Here is a 14,633-nt window from a genome sequence, read left to right on the forward strand (position 1 = left end):
TTAAAAGCATGAATAAGAAACAAACATGTAGGAGTTCGGGCGGGCTGGTTCAACCTGCGTCAAAGGTCAGATTAAAAGCTCGTAGCAACTTGGGACAAATACCTTTAGCAAAGCCGCATGTGGCAGAGCTGAGTGGTTAAGAAAAGGCCTATTTGCACAGCCACAGCTCAAAGGCAAGAAGCCAAGCACGAATGAAAGAGAGCACCCAGCTGACTGATAATTGGGTCCTCCATCACCACCATCACCACTAAAAGCAATGACTGGAATTGCTGCTTGAGACACCTGTGCCTACTGGCCATGCTGTCATCTTGGCAAGGCTAAGGTCTTACCCAAGGTCACCTGAGCAAGGGCTGAAATCTAACTCTCACTCACCACCAGGAGACAGGTGGGGTGCAGACAGTTCCAGGGCCAGGAAGAAGGGGGCTTTTACAGTGACACCTTCAGCCCCCAAAGTGACAGCTGCACCAGGCAAGCTGTACCCAACACTAAGCCTGTTTACCCAATGAAGAGAAACTGACGGGCACAGCCACGTTTCTCGGGGCAGGGAGTAGGGACTGTTGCCTCTGAGATCCTTTATGCCCTGGGCAAAGGAGTGAAGAAAGAAAGGAATGAATGAGCAAGCCGATGCCCAAGTGCATCGTCCTGTCCTTCCCCTCCAGGAGTCTGCACACTCACACCATGGGCTAAGCGTGTGCCCAGACAATGAACTCTAGTGAACTCTCACACCCTCAGTCTACAAGGAAACAGAGCAAGGGCCAGGTTAATCAAGGCCGGAATGTGGCCTTGCTCGGTCAGCTGGGAAGGGTGGTAAGGCGGAGGCCACGGGAACCCTGGGAACTGGGGGTGGCCAAGGGCCGGCTCCATTCACACAGCCCCTGCGGAATGCATGTGGCTGGGTATGGGGCAGGGGTTGGAAGCAAAGGCTCCAGAATGACTGGCGGGGCTGGGGCTGTGGCCTCTTTGGTCCCCTCTTGGGAACTTGCACAGCCAAGTACAGTGTCTCATCAAAACAGGAAGAATCACAGGAGAGGAATGTGCTTGTAAAGGGGCTGGTATTTGCAGGGAATGGCCCAGCCTTCCGAGTGAGTCTCTGAGAGGCCCAGGCACCAGGAAGATGGAGACTGGTGACTAGAAGCACCAAGTGGGGCGCTAGGGACACAGCCCCCACTGCTGAGGTGAGCATCTGTGCAGCCACTGCTGGAGGGTCCTTGGAAGCCATGCACTGAGCCAGCATGGAGGGGGCACAAAGGCATGGAGATGCAAGTGGGTGCAGGTCACAGATCCCATGGCCACATAAAGTTCCAGTAGCCTCAGGACTCTGGGATAAGGCCCTCCCAAGCTCCCAAACTCCATGTCCCAGCTCTGGAGGTCCTTGGGGACTCACATGCATGTCCACAGGGGAGGCTAGCAAAGAAGATGAACTTGGACCTGCCTGGTATATAGTGGGGCCTACATGCACGTCCTCCTTGCCTCCCCAGGAGGGCCTGGGACTGTGTGAGTGTCACCATCAGTGTGCTGGTCTCCTTAAAGGCAAGTCATACACAGTCATTCCCCTGGGTGTGCCTAGGAAGTCTTGGGGGAGTAGGAGTACATACTCTCTCCCCGCTTGGCCTCTGCAGGAGACCCCTAACTGGTCTGTTGCCCCTTTTGGCCAGAATGGGCCAAGGACAGACTCTTCATCCTCACAGCCTGTCCCAGCTGTTCCTTCCATCTCCCAGGCTTGTCCTGCAGCCGCTTCCACCTGCTGAAGGTAGCCTGCCTACCACAAGTGGCCTGACTACCACAGGGCCTTTGCGCATGCTGTTCCCACCTTCTCTATTACCGGTGACTCTAGGCGCCTGCAGGCAGCCACTCAGATATCACCCCTGTGAAATTTCTGATTGCCCCAATTCCACCATCACCCCAATAAGATGCCAGTCTCACAGCTCCAATATGACACAATAGCCTTTGCATCAATGGATAGGTAGTCAGATGTTTGATTTCATTGCTGAAACCCAAAGCTCTATGAGGGCAGCCGTGCCTTCATCCCTGTCATCCTCTCTTGAACCCAGAAGCCTGGGAACCCTGGGAACCGGGGTGACTAGTGAACACCCACAAAAGAGGGAATGTATAGATGCCTGAGTGATAGGACACCCTAACAAGATGTACCAGACACCAGAAGGGGATACTTGAGTTTTACTCCTGCTGCTCAAAAAACTCCCCTAGGTGCTAGAGTCCCAGACCTTGGTGAGGAAATCCAAGACATGGTTAGGAGGGGCTGCGTGGGGTCCTGGGATCCCCATAATCATGAGACGGTGGCCAAGCCCCAGAGCTTGGGGAAGGGGGTTGGAATGAGGAATCTTTGTTAACCCATTGCTACAGACAAGGAAATTGAGTCCCAGAGAGCCAATGGGCTGACCCAGGGCTCCCATAGTGAGGAGGGGCTGGGGTTAGGAGCTGGAACTGTCCACAGACACCCATCTGTGAGCTCCAACCCAGCAAACAAATGGAACCAAGCACTAAGCATCTCTCGGAAACCACTGGAGCAGAAGCGCTTCGACCTGACAGTGAGTCAGACCCAGGTCCTCCAGGTCCAAGGTCAAGTGCTCATCTGTATCAGCCCATCTCACCCTCCTGGTAGCCCTAGGGAGCAGGCACATTGCTTGTTCCATTTTACTAATGGGGAAACTGAGGCTTTGAGACATTCTCTTATGTAAGGAAACGTAAGCCACTGAAGCTAATCGCTTTACTGCATTCCTTTCATTAACTTCAATGCGTTCCCAAGGCCTGCTTGTGGCCTTGGAGCCCCCTCACTGGTGTTCCAGGAAACCGTACTTCCCCAGCGCCAGCTGTGTGCCTGCCATGCGCTTGGGGCTTTTTACATGGACAAGTGAACCTCTCTCCCCATTGCCTGGGTGTTGGGGCAGGGAGGTAGGCTGCAGACGCGTCTCAGGCCGGCCTCTGCGCGGTCTTCTGTCTCTGGGAGGGTCTGAGTGAAGAACAGTTGTCCTGAGGGGAGCACACGGACCCCACCCTCACTCGGAAGTATACATGAACCCATCAGAAGGGGATCCTGATGCCCTTCCTCCAGGCACTTGCTCCACTTCTTTCTCCCTCAGCTAGCCCAGCTCAAGAAGCTGCTCTGGGTCCCCAACTGCTGGGCAGCACCTGCAGTCCCACCTCACCTGCCCTCACAGCCTTCACCCTTTCCCCACACTGATTCCTCTGCAGACTCTTGGGACCGTCACCCTGTCCCCTCCCCGGGGAAGCCCCTAACTCTCTTTCTTGTCTGTGCACATTCTGCCACTGGCTTACTCCCCAGCGAAGCAACAAAGCATAAAAGCACAGAATCTTCTCTGCTTGCTCCGTGCCACTTTCAAGCAGGGCTCTTGGTTTCTGTGAGCAATGCAGCCTTGAACTAGTCTTGTCCCAGCTTCCCCAGGCTCCCAGCTCCCCTGGGCTCTCTAGCTGCTCCCCAAGGCAGCCTCTGGCCAGGATACTGAGGGATCAGGGATCTGATAAGGCCCAGGTCTTGTCTCCCGCCTCCAGGGCTTCAGGTTCCTTCCTGCCAAACTGAGTCACCCATCTATTGTCTTCATTTAATTGCGTGGGATGTGACTTATAATTTAATAAGGGACTGGAGGGGGGATCAAAGGTCAGTGTTTTCAAAACATTAAGCTAATGTGGAAAATGTGAATAAAAGAAGCCTCCTGGCAAAAACATTGGAGGCTGGCCAAAGCCAGGAGGGAGGGAGCTGCTGCCTGGCCACCCCCGCCTCTCCAGCCCAGCTACTTGCACTCAGGCCTTGGAGCCTGCCTACACCTCATGTGGTCCATCCCCACTAGGTGCACAACGTCCTGCCCCACTGTGTACTTCCCAGGCTGTGCTCGCACATCAGTTCTGCTCTGACCCCTCACCTGGGCACTCTGCAAACTGCTCAGAATCAAGGACTTGGGGTGAGCATTGTGGTGTATCTGTGTGTGTAGGAGGGTGCTCCTCAAATCCAGCGTGAAGCTAAATCTTGACACTCACCGCATCCTCTGAGCTCTCTCGCTAAGAAAAAAATAATAACTATCCAGCATGTCCACCATGCACGTCCCTTTTGGAATGTGAGCACCACGTGCCGGGCCAGTGGCTAGCACTGGCACCACCCCAGCCCAGTGTGTGGCACAGGGCAGGTGACCACTCCAGGCAACTGCTTGCTGCCTGGATGAAGGAATGGCATTACAATACCCCTGTGCAAGTGCTGTGGTGGAACTTTGTGTCCCACCCACCCTCCCCATGGCCAGTAGCAGCGCGAGCCTGCAGATGGGAGGGCTCTAGAGAGGGTCCATTTTTGGAGCTGGGTGGGTGCTACGCGGGCTGCAATGCCTCACCAACCCCCTCTGAGGTCTTATCCCTGAGCAATCCTCATCTCAGGATTCCAAAAAGCCCCTAATTTAAAACAGAAAGAAGGAAATAATTAACTGAGTGATGAGGCAACCTATGGAATGGAGGAGAAAAATTGCAAATTGTATCTGATAAAGGGTTAATAGCCAAAACACCTAAGGAACTCCTTAACAGCAAAGAACAGAACCCCAAATAACTCTTGTTAAAAACGTGTCAGGTGAGAAGGTCCGGGGATGTGACGGTGGTTCATGTCTACTTCTGATGCCCCATATCACAGTGCCAGTCTGGGTCCCCACTGCTTTGTTTCCGGTTCCAGCTTCCTGCTAATGTGCCCTCTGGATGCCAGCATGTGATGGTCCAAGGACTTGTGTCCCTGCTCGGCCTCTGGGAGACTCCGGTAGCATCCTGGACTCTTGGTTTTGGCCTGGCCCAGCCCTGGCTACTGCAGACCTCAGAGGAGTGAACCAGCAGACAGAAGATCTCTGTATCCATATTTCTGCCTTTTAAGGAAAACGAGATTTTTTTTTTTTTAATGTGCAAAGAACTTACACAGGTCATTCTCTGGAGCCATACAAAGGACCAAGGGGCATTCAAAAGGATCCTCAACATCATTATCAGGAGACAGGGAGATACCAGCCCACATCTGTAGCGTGACTTACTAGAAAACCAGAAGACAACAAACGCTGGCGCGGAAGTGCAGAAGGGACCTTGGCACTAAGGGTTGAGCCTTTAGGGATAGCAGTGTGGAGCTTCCTCAAGCACTCAAGAACAAAGCTGCCCCGAGACACAGCAGCCCCAGTTCTTAGTTTTTGCACAAAGGACATAAAAATAGGATGTCTGAGGGATACTAGCAGTCCCATGTTTACTGCCACATTTGTCACAATAGCCAAGATAGGAAAACCTCCTCAATGTCAAGCAGAAGGTGAGTAAAGAGAGTGGAATGTTATTGGACCAGAGAATGTTATTCGGTCATAAAAATGGAAATCCCTTCATTGGTGATAACTGATAAACTTGATGAACAGTGTGCTAAATCAGATTAATCACAGCAGGGCAAACACTGAACAATCCACACATACACACAATCCCACATACAATCCCATATACACACAATCACACACACTATCCCATACACACATATACTATCCCATACACACACTTTCCCACACACAGAGATTTATTCATCTATTTGAAAGGCAGAGTTAAAGATTAGGGGAAGAGTGAAGAGAGAGATCTTCCATCTGCTGATTCACTCCCCATATGGCCACAATGGCTGGAAGTGAGCAGGCCCAAAGCCAGGAGCTTCTTCTGAGTCTCCCACATGAATGCAGAGTCCAACCCCTTGGGGCATTCGAGAGCTGGATCAGAAGGGACTGCCAGGACTGCTGCGGGTAGGAGGAGGCTTCAGTGAATGTAAGCTCATTATGCATGAGGACTGCGCTCTAGAAGCCTGCTGGCCATCACTGTGCCCATGATACCGCACAGGGTGCACTTCCAGTCCCTGAGGGTGTTGGCACGGTGGTACAGCTGGTTATGCCACAGCTGCTGACTCTCGCATCCCCACATCAGAGCACTGATTGGAATCCTGGTTGCTCAGGTTCTGATCCAGTTCCTTGTTACTATGCCCAGGAAGGCAGTGGCAGATGGCCCGAGCAGTTGGCCCCTGTCACATGGGAGACCTGGATGAAGCTCCTGACTCCTGGCTTTGGTCTAGCCCAGTTTCAACCACTGTGGTCATCTGGGGAATAAATCAGCATGTAGAACATCTCTTCCCTCCCTCTCTGAGAATGCTCTCTCCCTTTCCAAATAATTAAATAAATCTTTAAAAAAAATATTTTTAAGTACTTATTTTACTTGAAAGAATAACACAGAGGGCCCGGCGGCGTGGCCTAGCAGCTAAAGTCCTCGCCTTGAACGCCCTGGGACCCCATATGGGCACCAGTTCTAATCCCGGCAGCTCCACTTCCCATCCAGCTCCCTGCTTGTGGCCTGGGAAAGCAGTCGAGGACGGTCCAATGCTTTGGGACCCTGCACCCGTGTGGGAGACCCGGAAGAGGTTCCAGGTTCCTGGCTTCGGATCGGCACAGCATAGGCCGTTGAGATCACTTGGGGAGTGAATCATCGGACGGAAGATCTTCCTCTCTGTCTCTCCTCCTCTCTGTATATCTGACTATGTAATAAAATAAATAAATCTTTAAAAAAAAATAACAGAGAGGGATGGAAAGATAGAGATCATCCACCTGCTGGTTCATTGCCCACATGGCTGCCATGTCTACAGCTCAGCTGGTCCAAAGCTAGGAGCTTCCTCTGGGTCTCCCACGTGGGGGGGGGGAGGGGGTAGGGCCATGGGTCACCATCTTCTGCTTTCCCAGGCTACCAGGATGGAGCTGGATGGTAAGTGGAACACCTAAACCATGAACCAGTCCTCATGTAGGATGCCAGCACCACAGGCAGAGGATTAGCCTGCCATGGCACCATGCTAGCTCCTGAAAATATCTATTTTTAAAGAACATGCTAACTCATGGGAAGTGGTCTCACCGCATTAAAACAACGGAGTTCATAGTGTAACTACAAGAAAAGTGTTTTGGAGAGCTATTCTGGACAACGATGAAAAATCTGACTTCAAATTCACAACACACACACACACACACACACACACACACACACTTCTATGGGTCAATTCTACAAAAACAAAAGAAAACCAAGTACTAATCCTATCTATCCCGAAGGTTCAGTGGCACGACTAGCACCGTGCTCAATACCTTACAAGCTTAGGAATCAGTAGGCAGGCCTAAGGCTCCTCCCCCAGAGACCCAATGGGAGGAAGAGAAGCTAATTCGGAGGGGTGACTGCAATGCCAGCCCCTACATGCACACACACAGCCAGGGACTATACCTGAATTTAACTACAGCCACACCAATCAGCTCCAGCAGGGTTGCCACCTTCTGCACAAACAGAACACTGATTGCAAACGGATCCTGCTTCCTGTCTAGGTGCCAGGAGGCAGGCCAGTGTTCAAGGACCAGGGCGCTTATCCTGTCAGATGTGCTGGGCCCCCTACTTTGTGCACCAGCTTGGATAGCTAGCATTTCTGAGGGCCTGTTTCCTTGGATGCTGAGCCAGGAATGCTAATGCCCAGAGATGGAAGTGCTGGTAGGGCACCCTATGGATCCCCTGGCTCCTGAGAGCTCAAGGAATTGCAAGTTCCTCCTTCTCTCCCAAGTGGAAGAGTTTTCTCCCTCACACCAAGGGAAGTAATTAGGTTAATAGACCTAGATGTTCAAGTTGACAACAGACAATTAGACTAATTAGGACTTCCATAAAGAATCAATTAGGGCCCTCCCTTTCCCCCCAAGACTGTGTTCTGAAAAATGGTACTAGGCACTCCCCCAAAATAACAGACAGCCACAGGCTACCTATGTGGCTGAGAACTGGGCTGAGTCTGTGATAGGTGTAAGCTGTGAGCGACCTTGGGGCTCTGGCTCACACACTAAAAATTGGGTCTGGCGAGATGACTCAGTGGCTAAATCCTCACCTTGCTTATAGCAGGATCCCATATGGGCACTGTTCCACTTCCCATTCTGCTCTTTTTGGCCTGGGAAAGCAGCAGAGGATGATCCAAAGCCTTGGGACCCAGCACCTGTGTGGGTGACCCGGAAGAAGCACCTGGCTCCTGGCTTCGGATAGGCTCAGCTCAGCTCCAGCCATTGCAGCCACTTGGGGAGTGAACCAGAGGAGGGAAAATCTTTCTCTCTGTCTCTCCTTCTCTCTGTAAACCTGCCTTTCCAATAAAGATAAATAACTATTTTTAAAATTCAAAAAATTTGTAGCAGGCTGTTTTAGGCTGATGATTTTGGGTGGCCTGTTATAAACACCCTAAAGGGCCTTCGCACAAAATAGGTTCCCAATCCCTGCCACAGTAAGGTGCAATAAGCTGGTGTAGCAGAAGTAAGGTAAAGAACATTCCAGAATAGGAAGCTAGTAAGAAAACAAAAGCTGATGGCTTCAAGCTGCTTTACTGAGCATTGCTAGGGAGAGGATTAGCAGAAAGAAAGCCAAGGAATCCAATTAGAAGAGCTTTATTTAGTGAGTGAAGAAGGGGGGAGCTCCCAAGAGCCCACAGGGATGAAGAGAAGCTTGGGAGCCATGAGGAAGCAGGGGTCCAGCCCCACGTCCCTGCTCTGCAGCACTTCACCTGGCTCACCTGGAAAAGGGGCAAGAGTACCTGCCTTGGGGGTGGGGGGATGGAAGGGGCAATTATCAAACGAGTTTATATACGAGAGGGTACCCAAAACATTCATGGAAAATTTCAGGTGTGAAATAAGGCTGTACAGATTTCCCATATTTGTGCACCAAAATAAATGTATCTTTTCACAACCTCTTTCTAGAAATGCCTGAGATCCTGAACTAAAATCCCATTACTTTGGAGAGGCACAGAGACAGAGTGGGTTTCCATCCACCAGATCTCTTCCTAATCGCCTGCCAGCAGGAAACAGCTGGGCTGGGAACTCAATCAAGGACTCCCAAGTGGGTGGCAGGGACCCAAGTACTTGGTTCATCATTACCTGTTGTCTCTCAGGGTGCCCATGAGCAGGAAGCTGGAACTGGAAGCAGAACCAGGATACAAACTCAGACGTCCCTTGGTGTCTTGACTCATGTCAGACACCAGTCCCACTCAACCACACATTTTGAAGTGCCCGTCAACAAGAAAGATTCTTACAAACCGTGCCTGGTACTAGTAAATGTTGAACGCATACAAAACTCTGGCTCTTTCCACATACTATTCTCTGTGGCCTCACTTTGTATTTCTGTTTGCCCTGTCAACTCTATTTATATTTTCTGAAACGTGTTTTAGAGTGGTTCTTGCTGGCTTCCTGGATCTTGTTGTGTAACGAGGCAGGGCAGCAAGGCACGCATTCAGGTCTGCTGCTCTCCTCTCACTGTGTGTGTGGAGTTCCCTTCAACAGCCATGGCTAAGTTTGGTATGAGGAGTGAGGGGCAAGGGGGAGCTCTAGGGACCCTATAGAGAGGCCAGACATGATCCTAAGAGCAAGGAGACCCACTTGAAAGCTGAAATCAGAACACAGAAAAATCAGGGGCTGGCTAAGCCTCTGCCTGCAGTGCCACATCCCACACGGGTGCCAATTCATGTCCTGGCAGCGCCATTTCCGATCCAGTTCTCTGCTAATGGCCTGGGCAGGCAGTGGAGGATGGCTCAAGGCCCTACTCACCCAGAAGACCTAAAGGAAGCTCCTGGCTCCCAGCTTTAGATCAGCTCAGCTCTGGCCACTTCATGTGAGAAGTGAACCAGCAGATGGAAGACCTCTCTCTCTTTGTCTTTTCCTACCTCTGTAACTCTGCTTTTCAAATAAATAAATAAAATCTTTTTTTTTTTCTTTAATCAGCCTTAGGAAGCTGGGTTGGGGGTCGTGAGGATGGTCTTGGGGTCTCTTGGAGCGGGAGAGACCACCTGGAAGGCCACAGTGAAGGGTGAAGACTAACCCAAAGACACTGCAGTAGGCCCATGGTCACGAGCAAACCATCTGTGTAGTCCTGCATGGCCACCTGCTCAGCCCCAACCACCCCGGGCTTCATGCTCTGCTGCTGCCGTCCTGAAAACAAGGGGCTCCACCACCTGTGTATTTGGGGACCTCTCCCCTATCCCACCAGCCACTCTACCAGGGGAGACACCCAAGGTCACCAGCCATTCCTTAGACCGAACAAGCCGAAACTGAGGGAGGGCAAGTCAGCAGACCCAGTGCACAGCTGCCCTACGGCAGGGCTGGGGTGGACCCATTAGGTTTGCGGGTTTCGCCTTGAGACAGGAAGCCTTCAAGCTCCACTGGGCTTGGGACGCAGGGACTGCCCCAGAGCTGTCATCTGTGCCCTCCCCCCTCCAGGACACAAGGTGGCAGGTGCAGCTGGCCCCAAGCCAGCCGGAACTGGGTACAACGCCCACGGATCTAGGTCACGAGGCCAGCTCCACAAATGCACAGTACAGCTAATAATGAGACAATGTCACAGGAGCAAAGCAGCAATCATTGAAGGCTGAGATTCCCCTTCTCCTGGACCTTCCCACCCAAATCAGTGGTCCTCATGGGCACGCATCCTTATCAACTATGGAAACAACACCAAAAATAAAATAAATTAAAAAAGAAGAAGAAAAAGATTCTGCTTCTGCCTTGCACCTCCTCCCCCAGCCACTAAAACGACTTTGAAACAGTAAACCGGAGGTCAGAGGTGTGAGAATTCTCCACCAAGGGCTGAAAACCTGCAGAGGGGAGGAAGAGCTGGGGAATCCATTCACTATGCCACAGGCTTCCCTGGACAGACTTCAAAAGGCATTTATTCCTAAGGAATGCATCTGGCCCAAGCACTCACCATGGCACTAGAACTGTAACCATGCATACACCAGACACAAATTCTTGCCCTTGGGAGCCCAGGTACTAATGGTAGGGGGAAAGAGAATAAGCATACTAATTAAGTGAATTATATAGTGTCAGGAGATTACTTGCACTTAAGTGAAATGATACGGATAATGAACACGGTGGCCAAAATTCACTGGATGCTTATCTGATGTCTGAATGCTGTATACCCACAGCCTGCTTCAGTACCCAAATCACTCCCATTTCACAGACAGGAAAGCACACCAGACCTAACTAAGCTGCGCAAGTTTCTACAGGAAGTGGGAAAGCAGGACCCATACACCAGAAAGGGCAAGGGATGGTAGGGACCCACTGCCTGGCTTTGTCTCCTTGGCCTGGGGCTGGGCAGGCGCTCTTACCACAGCCTGCCCCAATGCACACCCAGCATTCTTCAAAGCCTGACAGAAGGATGGCACCCTGCAAGCCCTCCCTTTTCTCTCATAACTGAGACTTTGGAACTCACAGCTCAGAGTTCAGATCCCAGCTCACACACTCTGGTACCTGTAGCAACAACCCCTACTAGATGGAGTATCTTTCTCTTCTGACTGAAAGCAAAAATGTAGCCTTCCTCTCTCAGATCACAAGCGAAGGACAACCTACTGGCCCCCGCCATGCACAAACAGTGCTGGGAGCTGCCTGCAAGCTGATACGTGCACACCCCAACTCCTCATACGCTGCTGGGTCCTCCTTCTGCCTCCTGTGACTGCTGTGAGTGGAGGTGTGAGAGGAGTTAGACTGGGTGGTAGGCAGTTAGGGTTTTCTGGGTCCCCAAGTCATTTTTCTTCCCAAATATAAAGGGGTATTTTCCCCACCATGTCTTGGATTCACCAGAACATGTCTCTCCCAAGACAAATGCATATCTTATCAGGAGTGTTTCCCCCAGGAGACAAGGGTGACATTAACATATCTATTCCCCACCTGAAGCCTCCACCCAATTCTGTCTCCAGCCATTGCCAAGGGGGAGGGCTTCAGACTGGCCTCTTTATCATTAGAAAGGGACCAAGGAAGTTGGCCAGTGACACCTTGCTGGCCTTTTGTCCCAAGGCCAGGTACCATGGAAACCAGGAATTTCCTTTGTTTATGGAGAAACATCTTTGAGGGGAACCTTTAAAAGATGCTTTCTCCACCATTAATATGGGTTTTTCTCTCTTAGCTTTTCCTCCTGCCACTATGGCAGAGGATCTCGAGACCCCCTCCCATCACTAGGATGGGAGTCTACTTTCTCAACTATTTCTAATAAATCTTACTTTAAAACTAAACTGTGTCCGCATGAAAATTCTTCTTTCCTGCGAGACAAGAATTTGAGGTTGCTGCAGTATTCGGGGTTCAAAAACCCTACAACAGAGGGAGACACTCCACAAAGGCCAGATGAATGAACACCAGACAGAAGCAAGGTGAACCTGGATGGTGGAATGTGCTGTAGAACCAAGCCCTGGAGCCTGGCAATTAGCAGATTGCAGGTTTGCAGGGCACTAATGGCACCAACTCCAAGGTGCAAAGAGGCGTTGAACTCATTTTCTCCACTCTTTCAGGAGCCTACGCCCTTGAGGAATTTATTGAAACACCTCTTCAAGCTGGGGCCTGATGGTATCTGGGCACTCAGGACTTGGAGCAGGTTAGAGGGGGTGGGGGCATGGGGCAGCATTGTCCAAGACAGTCAGCTGTTCATAGCATCAAGGCCTATTACCAGCTGTCCACAGAGCAGCTCCTCCAGGGCCAAAGGCGGCATATACCTGTTTTCCTTGCTTCAGCTTAACTGTACCCAAAATTCAACTGAGCAACACCAGGATGGGGGGCCATGTGTGACCTGAGCCCCCAGGCCCACCCTTCCCATGTAGTACCCATGAGATTCAGGACAAACCCTCAGCCCTGCGGGCCACCCCAACTCCTTTCTGCAACATGGGGGTGCAGGGTGAGATACGAAGTTAAAAAAAAACCTAACGGATCAAAAGCATTGACTTCCCCAACAAGCCCCAAGCCACCAGCACTTACACATTCACCTGCGGACTGAGGAGGATAGAAGAATTTTGACTGTCAGCTGAGATAAGGGGAGGCTTTAGGAGACCAGAAATATACCTGTCCACTCCTGCTTCCCCAGCTTACATGTGATCTGGTGGGATCCGAGGGCTCGCTCTGGGGTCTGCAGGGGTATGTTTCAGGGACTGGTGACCTTGCCTCAAAACCTGCCTGCAAGGTGCCAGAAGTTAGCAAATATTTGCCTGATGCTATCAGCGTCCAGGATAGGTTGGAAAACCACGTCATCGAGTCAAGAGGTCCAAGACCCATATCCTTTCCAGGTCCTAACCTCCAACTTGCTACCAATGCCATGGAGGGGTCCTTGCAGGAACCAGAATTTCCGTATTACACATAGACACAACCCTTCTCCCCAGGGGAAAAGTCCCCATCCACTGCAGTCCTACTGCTCAGCTCCAAGCCATGCAGACCCGGCTCAGCCTGTCTCACGCACTCAGGGCTTGCAGGTGGGGACCTAATTTTCATCCCAACATGCAGGTGGTGAAACAGCTCAGAGACCTAAGGTGGGAGGTCTGAAGCCACAGCGTTTGCATCTAACTTCCAGAACTTACAGAGCTGCTCAGCAGAGGGGGGCAGGGCCAGAGTCCTCAACCAGCTCCTCCCTCAGTGTAGTTGCGTGCATGAGGCTGGGGTTCACACCTCATTGCATTGGTCAGGGGGAGGCCCCTTCCTCAGGAGCCTTCCAGAATCCCTGCTCCAGCCAGCACACAGGGCTGTGCATCTCAAAGACCCATTGTGGGGATGCAGGAAGCAGGGACTCCCAGGCCTTGCCTCCTCCCTGTCCCCACACCCAGAGCATGGGGCCAGGCCTGGGGACAGGGGTGGAGGCAGGGGAGGGCCAGGCCTCCGGATCTGCCTCCTGGGTGGAAATCTAAAACCCTCCAGCTGTTACTAGGCCGGAAGGGGCTGCAGACCCCCGTGGATTCTTGGGGGTTTCTTTCCAGGCGTTCCACCCCACCTGTCGGCTACAGTCCACTGAAGGAGGTTCTGGGGTAGGAAGGTGGGAGGTGGGGAAGGATACTGGCCTGCTCCCACCTAGGGTGTGGAGGGGTTCATCCTGTTCTGCAGTTTTGAGGCTTGATGCAAGGTGTCCGGGCACACAAGAGACGGGACTGAGCGGAAGGAGGTGGGTGGGCTTGTCCCTCACCACACGCAGGAATGACAAGGGGCTCCGCGGGCAGCAGGGCCACGCCGGGAAGGGGGCGGGAGCTCCCGAGGGCCTGGCGGAGCCTGCACGGAGCTGAGGGGCCGTTTCTGCAGGCAAGGCTCAGCAGCATGCGGGGCGCCCGCAATGGCCACACTCACCTCCTGAAATCAAAGGGCATCGTGCCGCCGCAGCCGCCGCCGCCGTCGCCGCCAAGCCGGGAACGCTGCAGGCCAGGCGGGCCACGGCGCCGCGTGGGTCCCAGCCCGCCGCCGCCGCCTCCACGCCGCCCCCCGAAGACACCGCCCCGTCCAGCCCCCACCGGGAAGTGACGCCCGCGCTGCCCATTGGACGCCGCGCCACCCGGCCGCCCCTTCCGCCGCGCCACGAAAGGGCCCGCGGCCGGCTCGGGGTTGGAGCAGAGCACGGAGGGGTGGCTGCGCGTGTGGATGCCTGCAAGCCTTGGCTTTTGCACGTTCTCTGTGCTTGGTCCCGGGCGCGTCTGCCTGGCTCTCAACGCCCCGGCTTTTGTCTTTGACAATCATTTGTCCTGAGCTGGGGGTGGTCAGGGGGTGTATGGTCCAGGTTTCAACTGGGCACGGCTCCTGCCCTAGGGAAGGGGATGGTGGTGGGGTCCTCCTTGTACCGTGGGGGCCCGCAGAGGA

General features: G+C 52.7%; 1 protein-coding gene across 1 annotated transcript in view; it reads right to left on the reverse strand.

Annotated features, from left to right (window-relative positions):
- The window catches only part of ERGIC1 (endoplasmic reticulum-golgi intermediate compartment 1), an 88,290-nt gene extending 74,022 nt beyond the window's left edge, over nt 1–14,268 (reverse strand). The window contains exon 1 of the mRNA XM_004587421.3: nt 14,130–14,268. Within this exon, the coding sequence (XP_004587478.3) occupies nt 14,130–14,149 (20 nt within the window). The 5' untranslated portion in view covers nt 14,150–14,268. The remainder of the gene's footprint in view (nt 1–14,129) is intronic.
- Nucleotides 14,269–14,633: the final 365 nt, after the last annotated feature.

Source organism: Ochotona princeps, chromosome 19 (genome assembly GCF_030435755.1).
Source record: "Ochotona princeps isolate mOchPri1 chromosome 19, mOchPri1.hap1, whole genome shotgun sequence".
NCBI classification, from domain to species: Eukaryota; Metazoa; Chordata; class Mammalia; order Lagomorpha; family Ochotonidae; genus Ochotona; species Ochotona princeps.